Genomic DNA, 16,707 nt, shown 5'->3' with positions numbered 1-16,707 from the left:
ATCTACGTTATTTACGATCCACCCGCATTTCATTCCTTGGCACAGTTTACTATAGTTGTAAAATCTGAATTAAAATGTATTCCTGACACAGTAGCTATAAAAATGTTGTTTCCATGGAAATGGTATGCTAGTATTAAAATATCATTCGACTTCCGTCTCACAATGTTATTAAGCATTGCAACCACGGATTGTAGTCTATACCAGAGATTATTCAACTTTTTTTTTGCGTACCACTCATAATATAATTTATGCATCGGTAATGTACCGCCGATGACTAAAAATAGAACTATTTAAAATGTCAATAACAATGCGTAAAAATAATAGTATACCTAGTTTCTTATATTATATACATTTGACAGTAGGTAACTAGTAGGTTTAGTAGGTAACTAAAATAATATTAGATCCGTTACAAACATTAGTAAAAATATCAATTTATCTTTACTACCACTACACGGCTTTCCGAGTACCACCACGTACAACTCCACGTACCACTATTTAGCCTTATGCGTATCACATGTGGTACACAGTTTTAGAACCACTATAGTAGGTATATTATATATTATACCGTCGTATATAATGTTATAACGCGTACCTATTATAAAACAATATTACTGTAAAAATATACACTGTTTATAACATCACATATTATATTCACTGTAATATAATGTATTCAATGATTAAAATAAGCCACATGGATGTGGTTGTGGCTAAACGATTTGGTGATGACAACTGAAGCCGAAATCCAGACGCCGTATTCCTCTTGGCTGTCCCAAGTGTTCCGACGGATTTAAATAGCCCTATACTAGCAACTATATGTGTCATTCCCAGTGGTTTGTTTGAACCTGGTGGAAACCGCGACTGTGGTCAATCCTATGCGTCGATATCATATTAATTATTATAGTAGGTACATTGGTACCCAAAAAATAAATTCATCAGATTTCGCAGCTGAGTGCTGATAGTTCCGAGCGTTTGCTGTGGTGGACCCTGTCTGTACCTATATATTATAGTTATTGTATACCAACATACCATATAATAGGTACAAACTACAACAATAGTTATTTTAATCAGTTAATGGTTTCTATTACATTTAGTGTCGAAATAACTTTATAATAATATAATTACATAAGTCGAATCTTTTTGACACTGATTTCAATCTCAATGAAACGAGAAATCTTATCACCTATCAGTTTTTATATTATTACCTATTCTTTATTATAATATTAGTGATTCTATAATCTATATTCTATAGTAAACTATTTGTTATAATTTCGTACAATAATGTTATTGATTAAGCCAGGATGAAAACAAATTATTCGTGGTATAGTGTATGTTTAGGTAAGTGATAACAACATAATAATATAGTATTATGGTCACAGATAGGATAAAGTAGAAACAACTCACGTAGGATAGAATATTGAAACCAATGATTAAAACTTTGTATTTCAAGGTTATTCAATTTAATGTTAAGTAAACGTTTAATTATTCACTATGCGAGAGGTCGATAGAGGCTTTCGAGAGACTTATTGTGGTGAACGGTTATAAACTTTCCAATACTTGACAACTAACCATTTTACCCTATCTTGCCAAAAACCAAAATTACGCCATAGTGTGATAATATTATATTCAGAAATAAATTAAATAACTGCAATAACTAAATATTTTTATACACATACATATACATGGTTATTGGTTATTTCAATGAACTTAAAGATTAAACTGTATTTAACTGTACATTTTGTGGAGCTATAATCTCGTTGATATTAAATTATTCAGTGCAGTTAGGAACTATTGTTGTTGTTTATGCTTTGATGCATAATAATTAGGTACAATTTTGTTATTCTGTGAACTATGAACATATTTTAAGTTCCATAAACATCATCATATTATAGAACACTTGTAAAATAGATATTATCGAATGTGTCGTTACTAGATTTAAATGTATTTTTAGATGCCTCGTGATCAACGGAAGTAACAAAACCTTTGTGTTTCCCTTGCCAAAGTTGTTAGTTTAAACTACTGCGAGTTTTTTTTAATTTACATTGTTTATTTTATATTTTTTTCAAACAATTGTTTGAATAGAAATAAAACAATACAAATTAATTTGTATGCACTGCAATTTATAAATATAAATGTTATTCGACTGTTAAAAATTTGAGATATTCTAATCCACTTAAATTATTATATGTATTTTTACTGTTTTAATACAATCGACGAAGACAATACAAATAAAAAACCTTTTTCATTTTCTTAAATAAAATATAGTATTTTTTTGATTTCGAAAATGTTTTGAACTTAATATTTTCTTTGTATACACATATTTATATATAATATATATTAAGCAGCTTGTGATTATGGTTTTAAAACGAATTTAATAATGGTTTTAAATTACTTCAATAACATCCATTATCAAAGCGCCTGTGTGTACACACAAATTATCGTTGACAAAATATGTAACTAGAAAGAAATTCTAGAAGAGCAACGCTGTATTTCAGTGTCAATAGAAATAAAGCGATTATATTATATCGTAGGTACACATAGATGGATGTGTGTGCAATAGCGTAAATTGAAGAAAAAGACTTAGAGTGCACATAGAAGAAGGCCATTCCACGACATATATAAGTTTGCTTTTGTATAATTGTTTCTTCGTCACGATACGTATTATAGACAGTAAAAAGACTTGACAGTTAAAAAAGTAATGAATCAATTGTGTTAATTTGGTATTAGTTTTTATCATCATTAACTTGAAAAATGTCAATCATATTAATTTATCAAATAACTGTAATCGCCTTTTAAACATTGAAATATATCTCTTCCAATTATAATTTATTTATTGGAAAACTTTAGTTTCACATGTTTATACCTTGTCATCAAACATTTTGTATACTTACACGTCATTCTTAATTTTTAATAATATTTTAAATTATTAAAACATAAATATTTTTTATTCTGAGCAAGTAAGTAGGTACTGATTTTACAACGATGTATTCATTTTTTTTTTCTCTGATCACTAACTTTGATGAGAGGTTTCTGGTACCTAGCAAATCGGATCTAGTAGGTACATTTTGGAGGTAAATATTGAAAGTTCTCAATACTTTTTAAAATGATCGGGGAAAACAAAAAAAATATATGAACATTTTTTGAAACTGAGATATTACCTATTATAAAAAAAAATTGTTTAGTAAGCTTTTTTACCTATGTACCATAAGTTAGACATTCATTATATGGATCTTCTTCGATTTAATCAAAATTTTTAAATATTTTTTTTTTTAAATATATTTTTGGGCTGGGTATAGATATTTTTATTTTCTAACCGATATTGCGTAAGCTTTTTTTATTACTATAGAAACGAATAAAATGTAAAATTTACCTAGTTCTTACTAGGTATATTATTTAATTAATAGTTACTTATTAATCTAAATATATAATAATAAATCCCTAATTTCCTTGGTCACGCCATAACTTGAGAACGCCTTTACCGATTTAGCTGATTTTTTTCTGTTTTGTTCGTAATTGTCAAAACAAAGTTTATCCAAAAGAAAATTTTAAGAAAATCCAACGGAAAAGTAGGAAATCTGAACGGCAAAAATACAACAGTTGCGCTAGCTATCCAGCAAAAAAATAAACTAAATAATAATATATTTTTGTTTATTGGAAGGTTGCTATTGGTTATTATTGAATATTTAATTTTTATAGCTGTATATTATTGTATTTGGTCAAAACCGTAGAACTTAGTAAACATGGTATTCCTAACGCTAATTTTTCGACCGTTGTCCCGGGAACCTACACACATGCACATCATAAACAACGTGTTAATAAAACATTCGTAATTACGTATGCATTTCGAGGGGTCGACTGCAGGTGAATTGCCTACCTGGAAATAAACTGTTCGCACAATCACAAACATGTCTCGTGTGGGATGACTATAGTATAATCGAACGTCTGACTGACTCGCTGGCTGATCAACGTAGAGCCTAAATAATGATAGCTTGAGGCTTGCAAGTACCTACCTTCGTACCACCATATAAGTGTGCTGTGTGCAATAAGAATGCATCTTCAAAATTCGCATTTTATTTTGGTGCTTGCACAAGTATTTTGAGATTCAAGATGATCGATGAAAATTTATAAGTTTTGAACACCATACATAGAATGTTAAATAACCAATTGAAAAAGTTTGATTCATATAGAGTTGGCACTTTGAACGGGCAACGAAGTGCACGGAATCAGCTAGTACATAATATTTATGATTCATAAATTATCTTCGAAGTAGAAAATATCGAGTAGCGTTCCACGTTAGTCATTTGCCTTAAAGTTTTTTTTTCTGTAAATTTCGATACTAAATTATTCATTTGGTCAAAACGCTTGAAAATGCAATACAAGATGCCTCATAACTCATAAGTTTTTATTACTTTTAGCAATATAGCTATTTCAAAATATTAAAGACACTTGAACGATATTTTTTTTTAAGCATATTCGTTAAAATGTTGACAAAATTCGTCAATATCACGATGTTTTGCAAATTATTATTTTATAGTTAAAAGTTTATAAAATATACAATATTACATTATTATAGCTATGATTTGAAAATGTAATACAAGGTTCCTTATAAATAAGTTCACACTGTAACCAAAATATCACTAATAACTTTAGAATAATAGGTAGTCAAGTATTTTGCAAAAATGAATTCAACCAACCTATTATTAGAAATTGCAACATCAATACAATATAAAATATCCTAGGTTGATTTACAGTCTCCGATCACAATCGTTTTTTGTATTCTACGATATATATCATTGAATTTAAATTTAACACTTTAATTATTACTGTAGTGATCCACTAGACACCTTCTGTCAGAAGAGTGGTATCCACTTGCCCACCTTTTTTTCTTTAATTTATTGTTAAATAATAAAAAAAATTGCTGTCAGGTAGGCATATAACCACTATTGTTAAGTAGGTGTCAAGTGTACCTCGTCATTGAGTAGATCACTGTAATGGATGAAATAAGTTTGAATTTAACGATAAATCTTTGTATACGATGAAAAAGGATTCTGTGTGTGAAGATTTGGGAAGATTCTTAGGGGTTTCGGTGCATGGTTTCTACATGCAACCCCTCGGAGCGCGATTCCCAGTTTTCGTCACTGGGTGCAGTGTTCAAAATGTATTACATTATAATGTGGATAAAAACACACATTCATTGGAATTTTATGATAATATTATGATGTTGACGGTAAAAATGAATGGGGACAAGAAAAATCAAAATGCGTATACCTACCTGAGATTCAAACGATGTGACCAATATAGCCTTAATAAAAAACGGCTTTCGTAAAAAAATAAAAGATTGGCTCCCTTTTGATATTGCACTGCGGTTGTTGTTATTGGATGGTATAATATTTTCATAATATTTCTTACATTATAACTACCTGCCGTGTATTACATTATAATTATATGATATAAGGAAAGTAATAGCTATATAATATACAGTCGATTTCGATATTTTATACGCGCGTTCTGCCTATAATATAACATAAACCATCGCTCGACCTGCACTCAAGACCGGCGGTGAGTCGGATAGATTAATGGTCGAGAAAATTTAATTTATGGATTTCTTACGACGACCTCGAGACAGGTCTCGTCGACGTGGTTCAACCTATGCGGTGTCGCGGTGCTCGCAGGTGGTGTATTTAACGTCACGCGATCCGTACTCGTTTGTTTTTTTTTCCGGTATGCCATTGTGTCTGTGCCTTCGGAGCAGCATTGATACCGCACACGCGGTATATAATATTGTGTTGTGATTTAAATCGTGCTGGATGGATGACGACGACGACGACGACGACAACCGGTGATGATTAATGGCAGGACGACGACGACACGGCGTGGAGGCAAATAATATTATAATGAAGTGCGACAATGAGGGTGAGAAGGTTGACGGGGAGAAGGGGGCATGAAAAAAAATGTAGACAAACAACTTAAACATAAAGGTCAGATTTAATTCCTCGCGCGAAGTTCGTCCGCGGGGGTAACTTGCAGCGGGGTGAGTGATATCACGCAGTGTGTGTGTGTGTGTGTGTGTGTGTGTGTGTGTGTGTGTGTAGGTCACACTCCGAAGTTGCCAATAAAAAAGTACAAAATGTAATATAATAATAACACTCGGCAAACTTTATAATAATATAATACAACTACCGACCTAATATCATTATGTATACCTACAATGGCAATCGCGACGTAAACTTTATACAATGTACCTACCTATAATAGAATATTGTACATGTAGTTAATGACGGACCTGCACAACCTTTGGAAAACGATTCCGCACGCGTGCCATTGCAGTCAATACAGTATAATAAGTTTACTCTAGAGAATGGTACAATAAATACACTTGGATAGACGGACACATTTTAGAATACCTGTATCTCTGTTTCTATGTTGTTGCACGAAGCAGTTGTAGTTTGGGTATCACGTCTTTATAGTTTATACACAATGCGTAGAGCTACCATAAACACAATAGCACAATAAACAATCGGTATAACTGCGTCGTATCGATAAAGTGGAAGTAGAAAAAAATAATTGTACGTTAAAATAACTTCTATTAAAAATGTTAAACGACTTATTAAATCATTGAATATAAATACTAGTATTTACAATCAGTGATACTATTTATGAGTACAACTCGTGTACATTATAATGATGAAAAATTTATAATTAAGTATTCAAAAATGCATGAGGTTTATACATATTTTGCTATTAGCATTTTTATGCATTATAAGAATCGACTGTAATATTTTGATTAAATTGCCATGTGTTATATTATATGGTACCTATATTGTCTAATTCTTGACTCAATAATTATAAATTATAAAAAAAAAAGTTAACATTCGTTATATTTAACTTTGTTACAAAACGTTTGCCGCATTGTTGTTAGTTATTACTTAGAACAAATTTAACAAGAAATTATTTTCAAGATTTATGTTTTCGAAATTAAATTCATTGCGAGTCAAACGTTTCCATTTCGAAATCAAATTTACTCAAACACAGACTATAGCAATTATTGGCCTGAGATAACATTGACGAGAGATAAGTTTTTTTTTACTACATGGGGATTTTATTTTTACCTCATTAAACGCGATTTAAACGGGACTCGTATTATATTCTATCAGCGTTCTGCGTGTGTTTAATTGATTGTTTTTCAAAACTGACGTGTTGGGAAATTGGATTATAGTAGCGTGAAAATGCGTTTTTGAAAAATAATGACTTCTCGAGGACGATTCAAAGCGAAAACACGACGACGAGATTCGTCAGCGAGAATTTGCATTTCTAAATAGTCGCCGTCCCTCCGCCGCGGACTCGATCCATTCATTATTCGGAATTCTCGTCGCTGCAACAGACGACTTTTCCGAATGCAAACGGGCTAGGTATTTTATATTATTATACTGAGGTAGACGTTTTAAATTCCGGTTAAATAGATAAGCTATCGTTATTTACCCCGAACACGACGGGAAAAATGTCCCCGGCAACATTATTGCGACCGACTACTACACTGTACTTGAGGCGGTGTTTCTAAGATAAACACTATAATATTATAATATGCGATGGTCTACACAAATACACTGACTGTTCCGACACAGATAACTCACTCTGAAATTTGTGTCTGCAGTGCGCTGTAATAAATTCCGTGGACGTGTTCTACGATCGCGATTTCGGATTGATTCCGCTTATTTCATCATTTGCAACAATAATATTATACATACCTATATACAGCAAACGCGTATTATTGCGATCTCCGTAAAATATAACTCGCCATTTGTTCCATTTATAATATTCACATCCATAATAATGCAGCCGGTTGCAAACCGTGCAGCGTTCAGAGTCATTTTACTAACGGTAAACATTTTTCCGCCAGTGTAATGTCAACTGAAACATCATAATGGACATTCAACTAACGTTTTGATTAAAAATTAGTTTGGTTTTACTGGTTTACTGGTTTAAGTGTCAATAATTATTGTGCTTCAAGTCAAGTGGTACATTGACCTGGCATCCAATAATAATTATCATATAATTTATACATTGTACCTGTATTATTATAATTATACAATTTTGTTGGAAAATTTATTTCGTTTTCGTTAGATTGAATGTGGATTGACAATAATTAAAATAATATCCCGAATTATTATTGCTAAAACCTAATGAATTTCCAAACTACAAAAAAAACTGTTAAATATTGTAACCAAAGCTTTTATAAATAATATATCATCACTTTCTAATTATTTTTATCAACTAATGCACGTGTTTTAATGTTTATGTGATTTAATTTTAGTCATTGTATAGCTTAAAAACTAAATATATTAAACCTATGAAAACAATCCGCAGTCGGTAAATTATTAAAATGAAACTTGGTTTTTAAAAGATTTGATTTACTCGCCAAGTTATTTAACGTTTATTATTTTTAGATTTTGAGACATTGTATAGATTAAAGTGAAAACTGAAGTGATACCCATTAGTATTATTAAAATTGTTATTCATATATTTATTTATTATTCAAAGCACAGTGCGAACCAAAAGTATAAAAGATACAATAGGTATGGTAATTGTAAATTACATTATTGTAATTATATTGTAATTTGTATTTAATTCATGGCAAACTATTTTGCAAACGTTCGCCGTTGTAAGAATATATAGGCAGGTAGGTAGTGGTTTTTTTTTTTTTTTAATAATATTTTAATATTTTGTTTCTTGAATAAAATTATAATAATCATACTTTACAACAATTACAATTTATAACACACTACGAGGTTAAGTACGCCGACTTAAGATATATTTGAAACACATTAATTTATCTGTATAATATTATTGACAGTTACGTATATACCTAATACTACTAACTATAGATAGTTGGATACATTTTTGTGTATTCTAAAATGTACACATAAATGTCTGTCATGAACCGATAAACAAAAATAAATAAAGTTTATTTGAAATAAAACCTTTTTTTGGGATTATCCATGCAAAATATTTACATTTGTTTAAACCTAAAAGTCTGAATTTATTTTAACACACACACACATTAAATAATACATTACTTATTTAAATTTTTAAGCAATGGCGAGTTTTTAAAATATAAAAGTTATCGTGGATTGTACACTGCAGTTACACTATATTGACTCATAATTCACCCTTAGTGTAAACAACATTTGTATAACGATACTATTATATGTATATAAGATATTGATTAATAAACACATTATTTAAAATTTAATATAAATAAATAACCGTATCTTTTGATCGGTTATAATTAATATTTGAAATAACTAAAATGTTCACGTATAGCTGGTGCTTTGAAAATAGTAAACCAAATGCTCCAAGCATTTAGTGCTTATAATTATAATTAATAATAATTGCAAATAAACAAAATTAATAATGATTGATTAATTATTAATAACAACGTAGTTAGACATCCGTTTAACAAAATATCATCAGAAACTCACAACCACGTAAAATCTAATTAATTATATTTAAAAGAATTATTTTTATTATTAATCCACTCAATTGATATTTTGTTTAGTTATATGACGTGTTATTCGTTTAGTAAAATTCCAGTTTAAAATGTACATTTTGATAAAAAAAAAAAAAAAAAAATACGTGAACTATCAATTATAAAACGGGAAACGGTCTTGATATGTACCTATCAATGAAGAATTTTTGGTGATTCACTTCGTTCGTCCGAATGGTTTGAAATGTTTTTGGTATCTACACCACCGTCTGCAGTATCACAACAATATTATGATGCTTATTAAATTGTTTTTAAAAAATAGCAAAATTATTAATTTTGACCTGAATAATATGTTTTCAAAAGCTTCAATCAATCTTACAAGTCTTTTCCTGGACAGGCCGGGCTGTGTTAATGGATGTTATATTATATCGTCTTGTCCGATCTGAGGTCATCTGTTTTAACAGATTATCTTCTGCTTTGATCCTCATAACGTGATATAAAAATGTTGTGTACCGCGAATAATAATGAATAATAATTGTGTTCTTGAAACTTGAGTATAGTCGTTTAGACATTTCACATAAACACGTGCAAACGCGTTCCATAGAACAATAACATTGTACTGGCGTTATTGTGTGTGAGTGTACTAAGGATATACTAAGAACAATATTATACCAAGAATAATATGGTATAATTAAACGCAAAGTTATTATTCATTCTTATTAATATTCAAGCATTTTGAGATTCAATGAATTAGGTACTAAATACTTAGTAGCATCTTGCCCGGACGTACAACACGTCGTCATCCATGGTTCTGCGAAATAAGTGAGGCCATCTTGTGTATAGCCCACGTTAAACCATTTATTTTGAAGTGTACCATATTCACTCGACTTTGTTCCAAAGTTTGATAATCCAATTTTGCAACGATGAAAACTGTCAAAAGTTTAGAAGACAAACACTAAAGGAAGAATAAGAAATTGTGCCCGTTTGGTATCATTCATCTTGTATGACTAAAAGTTGTTCTTTTATTTCTGGTATCACGCGTATTATGGACGATCACGTGATACTGTGTACCGTCGTTAATTTGTTTTTTTTCTTATTGAACGAGAGGTAGGTACTCCCCCACATGAATAGATATTATTATAATATACCTAAACAGTCGTGGTAAAAACCACATTATGTTATTCATATTATTCATTATCTCGGATGTTTAATTATTTTAACCGCAGTAAATTCGCATTAACGCTGACTGTGTGCGCACTGCACAGTGTAATATTATAATATGGTGAAATTATAAAACGAAAAATAACTCGCTTCAGAAATGCCATTTTTTCTTCTTGATTTATTATTTATTATTTACCGACGAATTATTTACCCGAACCCACGCCTATGACCACGCAATGAACACTATATTATTAAGTCATCATGCCGTTGTGTTGTTAAGTTTTTTTCTTTAACTGAGTCAGAAAAAAAGGTATTTTATGAAACTCACTCCGGTGGTAGTTAATCGTTTAAAAATCAATAGTTATTATGCTTTATTTAAACGCATGACATTATAATAGTGTAGTCATTCCTTGTGTTATTAATTATTCGGAACACATTATACGTTTAACAATGTAAAGCTAAATTTTGATATTAGAATAATACGTTTATACAGTGTCGCATATTATACTGTGTTTGCTTTAGTCAATAGATTATTTTTTCAATGCTTTTTATTTTTATATTTTTAAATGTTTTTTTTTTCATCAATTAAATTACAAAGATAAAATTATAATTTCCAATATTTTTTATTAATTAAACTCTATAAGCAAAGCTTGTGATGAGATAAATGAGTTACAATATGTCAACATTTACATATTATACTATAATAATTACAATTTAAATTACTTAACGTAATACTTAATACAAAATATAAAACAAAATTACAAAAAGAAACATCACATATAATATTATTTTATTATTATTATTATTATCATTATAGTTCTAAAAAATTATATGCAAAAAAAAATTTTTTTTACAGATAGCCTCGCATTTTATTAATATTGTTGTATATACATTTTTTAACATTCGATGATAGAGAGTTGAACATAATGGAACCTAGATAATCAAAAAAATGTTTACCGAACTCTTTTTTTGTGTATCATACAGCAACGTCGTGCACTCTAGTGTCTTTTTAATTGTTAATTTTACTTGACGTAAATAGGATATCAAATTGCTTGTACAATAATTTAACCGGAAGTACCTTAAGCTGTTTATAGTTTGGTGCTGTGGAGCCCTGAGGATCATTTTTACCAAGCTGATTCTTACAATTAAATGTTGTTGAATTTCTATAGTTCTTAGATAAATATACCTAAATACTTAACCATATTCATCCTTAATATCTCTTGACAAATAAAATAGTTCAAAAGGTCATCATGAAAAGAACGAATTTTGATTTCATTAATTAGAAACATAGGTGAATTTCCAATGAAAAAAGCGATAAAAACAGTCTTACTGATATTCAGAGACAGCTTTCTATTTTTAAATTATTATACACTCCATATGTCTCCATTTGCACCTAATTCTGCACAGACTTTGACACCGTCCCATGCGTTACCAGAGAAGATCAGTCTTGTGTCGTCTGCATAAGTAACTACTAATCTATCTAGTTTAATATTACATAAGTCATTTACAAATAAAATGAATAAAAGAGGTCCTAAGACACTGCCACGCTATATTTAAAATTTTCCTCTTTGCTAAGCACACCGTTTATAGTGACCACTTGTTTTTTACTATCCAAATAACTTTTGAAACATGATAAACTTTCATTTAGTACACCAAAATTAGGCAAAAAGTCTTTTTTTATTATATTATGATCAACAGTGTCAAAAAACTTAACTAGTTTTAAAAAACTTAAATTACCTTTTCGTTGTTATGGAGTGTTTTGTAAATAAACTGAGTTGTAAGATACAGGGCTCCAGTAGTGCTTCGACTTGGTCTAAAACCAAATTGGTTTTTACATAAAAGTTCATTCTGTTCTATAAGAAATTAATTAGTCGGCTATTAACTATTTTTTCAAATATTTTAGAAAAGTTGCAGAGCATACAAATTGGCCTATAATTAGAAACATCTTCCGAGCTTCCTGATTTAAACAACAGTTTCACAATAGGACATAGGTGGCTAACTTAAATTTATCAGAGAAAAATAAAATATTATTATTGAAAATAAGATATACAACAGATAGTATATTATATTATATATTAAATTTTAAGAAAATGAAATGCACGCTGATGAAATATACGCTTAAAAACAGGAGACGTATAACGTTATTCCCTCACTTCGAACACCCCGCATTATGTACCTCATTTATTTTTACCTATTATACGTACAACGATGAGAGGTTTTAAAATATTATAATATAGTCCCCCTCAACGGTGTCGATACTTTGAGCTCGCAAATTCGCCAGTAGCAAGTTCGCACGGCCTATAATTATAATTTATAAACAGTGTACCTATTAATTTATGACCCGAGACGGGTGCGAGACGTGAAGACGTTTTGCATGGGTCGAAAATCATATTTATCGGACGGCGTGGCGATTGCCGAGGCATTGCAGTCGCATCATTAGTACGATCGTAATAATAATTATCGGACGCATTCCGCGTTTTATTACGTCTAGACAAATGTTGAGCAAATTGAACGCACCGACACTCTTCCGAATATAGTGTGTTATTAAGGTTCAATATTTTTAAAACCTGTCTACTATATTATTATGATAGTGAGTGGCGTGGTATATGAATTTATCATTTTAACGAGATCAGTGTGCAAACAATTTGTTGATGACTCATCCTACCTGAATTAATCATTTGGGTTTTTGGTCTTCCTAAATATACGCATACACCCATTAACATGGATTGTATTATAAAGAGCAATAAAAAATGTCTATTAAAAATTTTGACCTACGAAAAAATATTTTCCTCTAGGTACATTACGTATCATATTTCACACAAAAAAGTACTGTCCACATGTAGTCGACATTATTTAGCATGATTAGCTGACATTTAAATCAGATCATTATTCGTTTCCTATTTACAGTTTCGTCCATATTTACACGACATGCATAGGGGGGAGGGATCTTTTGGAGCTAAAAACCACCTAAGCATTATCTATATTTTTTTCAAGCTTATTCGATATTATTATTGTAGGGCTTGAATCCACCACCCCCTCACTTTGATGCTATTTGCGCCTATGATGATAATATCTAAAATTATAATACACAGATTACGTATACAGTCATTATATTATTATTATACCCTAGTAAATTTATGACTTTTAACAAATTATACAAACTTTAAATATATAGAACACACATATAATGCACCTATTCACCAAACACCACTGCAGACATCCAGCTGTCACGTATAATACAGAATGTGAAATCTCCAATCAAATACCTTACCTACGGTATTTTCAATAAAGTTAATCTAATGCAGTACAAATAAGTACGGCCGGGTTATATTATATTAATGCAGTCATCAAAAGGTCAATTCAAATTTTAATCATTTATCACATTATAATTTATTGTGAACAAATCCATTATTAATTTCTGTGCAGCAATATTTTGCCTGTAATATGACTGTAATATTCTCTAAGTCCATACAATTAAGTAGTGTAACATTAAAGTTTTTACTGTTGCTTACTTGCATAACTGTAGGTAATAGTTAGAAGTCTTAATACAAAATGTTCAACAGATTAAATTTTTTATGAAAGTTTTCCAGAAGGCATACCTACTATTACAGGAGCGCGGCACGAGAATCTCGCCAAGTCCATAAATTTAAAACTCACCAAGCATACAAAGTCACTCATACGTTACTATTCGTCTGTCATTTTTATTATGCAACGTAATATATCGAAATATTTAAACAGTACACTTATTTTCTTCGTCTTTTCACCCGAACACACATAAACTAAGCATTTGCTAAAACATGCGCGTTATATTCTTTCTCATTGTCTCTCACTGTCTCTCTCTGTCGCTCTCTCTCTCTCTCTCTCTCTGTCTGTCTGCCTCTGTCTATGTTTCTTTCTCTTTCTCTAAATTTGTATATAAATATATAATAACGATTGGTGTCTGCTAATTGAAACGTATGCTTACAAATACTGCAGTACACATTACACATACACAATATATATGTATATACATTATACATGGGTAATATTTGCAACGAACAGCCGTCGTGCAGTGATTTGTCGTCGGCGGTGGAGCCGTGGAGGCACCAAGTTTGATATGGTGTATATATCATATAATACGCGACGATCGCGCGGTGGGGGTGGCAGGCGGACTTTGGAGAGAGAGGGGTGGTTTTCAAGCGTGCTGGTGCTCGTGTGTGCGCGCGCGTTCGGTGGAAGGGTATAGGAGTAGGGTAGGTTTTAAGGGGGTTGGTCGCGCGGTGGCGTTAGTGGTCGGAGGGGAAGCGAGAGAGTCCACAATGGTGAGGGGAGGGGCGAGACTGACACCGCGACAGCTGCGCGCGCGAACACGTCTCGGCGGCGGTGGCATTGTCCGTTTTGGCGGGATTCAATGAGCTTGTTGCTTGCCGTCCGCGCGACCGTCGTCGTCTTCGTTGTCGTCGTTGTCGTCGTCGTCGTCGTCGTCGTCGTCGTCCGTCCGGTAGTCGTGATCACATAAAACATAATATTATTGTTATTATTATCACGTCATATTCATATTTTCTCAACCCACATAATAATATATTTGACGGCGATGGCCAGTGGTAACCTCGGTCACCGCGGTATAACGCCGGTCGCAGTAGCGGCGGTCTCGCGTTGTCGTCGTCGTCTCCGCGGTCGTCATACCGTCGTCACCGCCGCCGTCGTATAGAACGTATCGTCGTGCAGGTCGTCGTATCGCACGGACGCGTGACGTCATCTCGATCGCAATCATTGCCACCGGTAGTTTGGCGAACGACGCGAGTGCCGGACGATTGACGGCGGCGAGGTGTAATAAATGTTGTAGCATCAAGCGGCGGAAAAAGCGGAAAAAAAATAAATAACCGACGACCGGCAATAGTGGCGGCGGTGCGGGCGCCGCCAGACGCAGTGCCGCATGGCTGCGGTGGCTGGACTTTACGGGTTCGGCGACGATTCCAGGACTGTAGCCGCCCGGTTCGTGGAGAGACAGCGGTTGGCCAACAGGGATTCGCCCACAGACACGTACGTCCATCACCATCGTGTCACCGTCCTGCCCCCCCCCCCCACACACACACACACACATCATATCATTACGAAGACGATTATGATGATGATGATGATGATGATGATGATAATAATCTTTGACAATATTTCTCTATAAGGCTGAAAAATATAATCTCGATATCGATGAAAATATAAAATACTGACATAAACATATTATTGTTATTATTATTGAGTGAAGAGGCCTCCCGATGGAGAAGGTACTTCACCTTGAAATTATTAGGTATAGTAAAAACGTATAGTTGATACAGCTATAGTGATGTAAATTTCTTATTTTAAGACAAGCAGGTCACGACCTCAGTGTATTTCGATGTTTCTTTTAGGATTTCCTGGGATAATTTCGGACGATAGTGATGATTGGAGATTAGTGAAGCACTTCTAAAAGAGCTTTGCTGGTTGTTCAGCAACAGCGGGTATTTTTAAAAGTATAGTCATATTAGCTATAATAACTAAGCTCGCTAATATTATATTATTTAATAATAAATAAATTGTGTTATAACGACGTGGATCGAGGTGGCTGTTGCAAAACGCGATATTATTATTATTATTATTATTATCATCATCATTATCGTTATTATTCCATGCACGCGTTGGTATATGCGGTCGCGTGGTTTACGCACGATTATTATACCGAATATAATATGCAAATGCGCTTTCGGTCCGCGATGACCGCAGGTCGGCGTGCCAGAAGACGATTCTCGTGTGTCCGTCCCTGGCACCGAAAAATCATATTTTAAAATATATTGTAATTATATTATGTACACACACACAACCCGTGTTTGTTTTCACGCGACCATCGATTTTTCGTGGTTTTTTTTTTTCGTCAGTTTTGTGTACAGTACACGCGTAGTATATTACCGGCGCCGCCACCGTCTGTATAGCCTATATACAATTCGCGGCCGAGTACCACTCTATAATGGTAACAATATAACGAAGTCCGCGCCGTCCTTATTCGCGGTTCGTTTTTTCACCGTAATGTACCACACGCTGCTCGGGTCTTACTC

General features: G+C 32.5%; 1 protein-coding gene across 11 annotated transcripts in view; it reads left to right on the top strand.

The window, feature by feature from the left end:
- The window catches only part of LOC100162333 (potassium voltage-gated channel protein Shaker), a 227,219-nt gene that overhangs the window by 91,995 nt on the left and 118,517 nt on the right, over positions 1–16,707 (top strand). Inside the window, exon 1 of one of the 11 annotated variants that reach the window (XM_016808454.2) lies at positions 15,013–15,664. The exons of the other annotated variants lie outside the window; for them this stretch is intronic. Within the exon in view, the coding sequence (XP_016663943.1) occupies positions 15,558–15,664 (107 nt within the window). The 5' untranslated portion in view covers positions 15,013–15,557. Of the gene's footprint in view, positions 1–15,012; positions 15,665–16,707 lie in introns of those variants that run through there. 11 annotated transcript variants of the gene reach the window in all.

This window comes from Acyrthosiphon pisum, chromosome A1 (genome assembly GCF_005508785.2).
Source record: "Acyrthosiphon pisum isolate AL4f chromosome A1, pea_aphid_22Mar2018_4r6ur, whole genome shotgun sequence".
Taxonomy (NCBI): domain Eukaryota; kingdom Metazoa; phylum Arthropoda; class Insecta; order Hemiptera; family Aphididae; genus Acyrthosiphon; species Acyrthosiphon pisum.
Note: the sequence above shows the minus strand (reverse complement) of the source record. Positions and strands in the feature narration are given on the sequence as shown.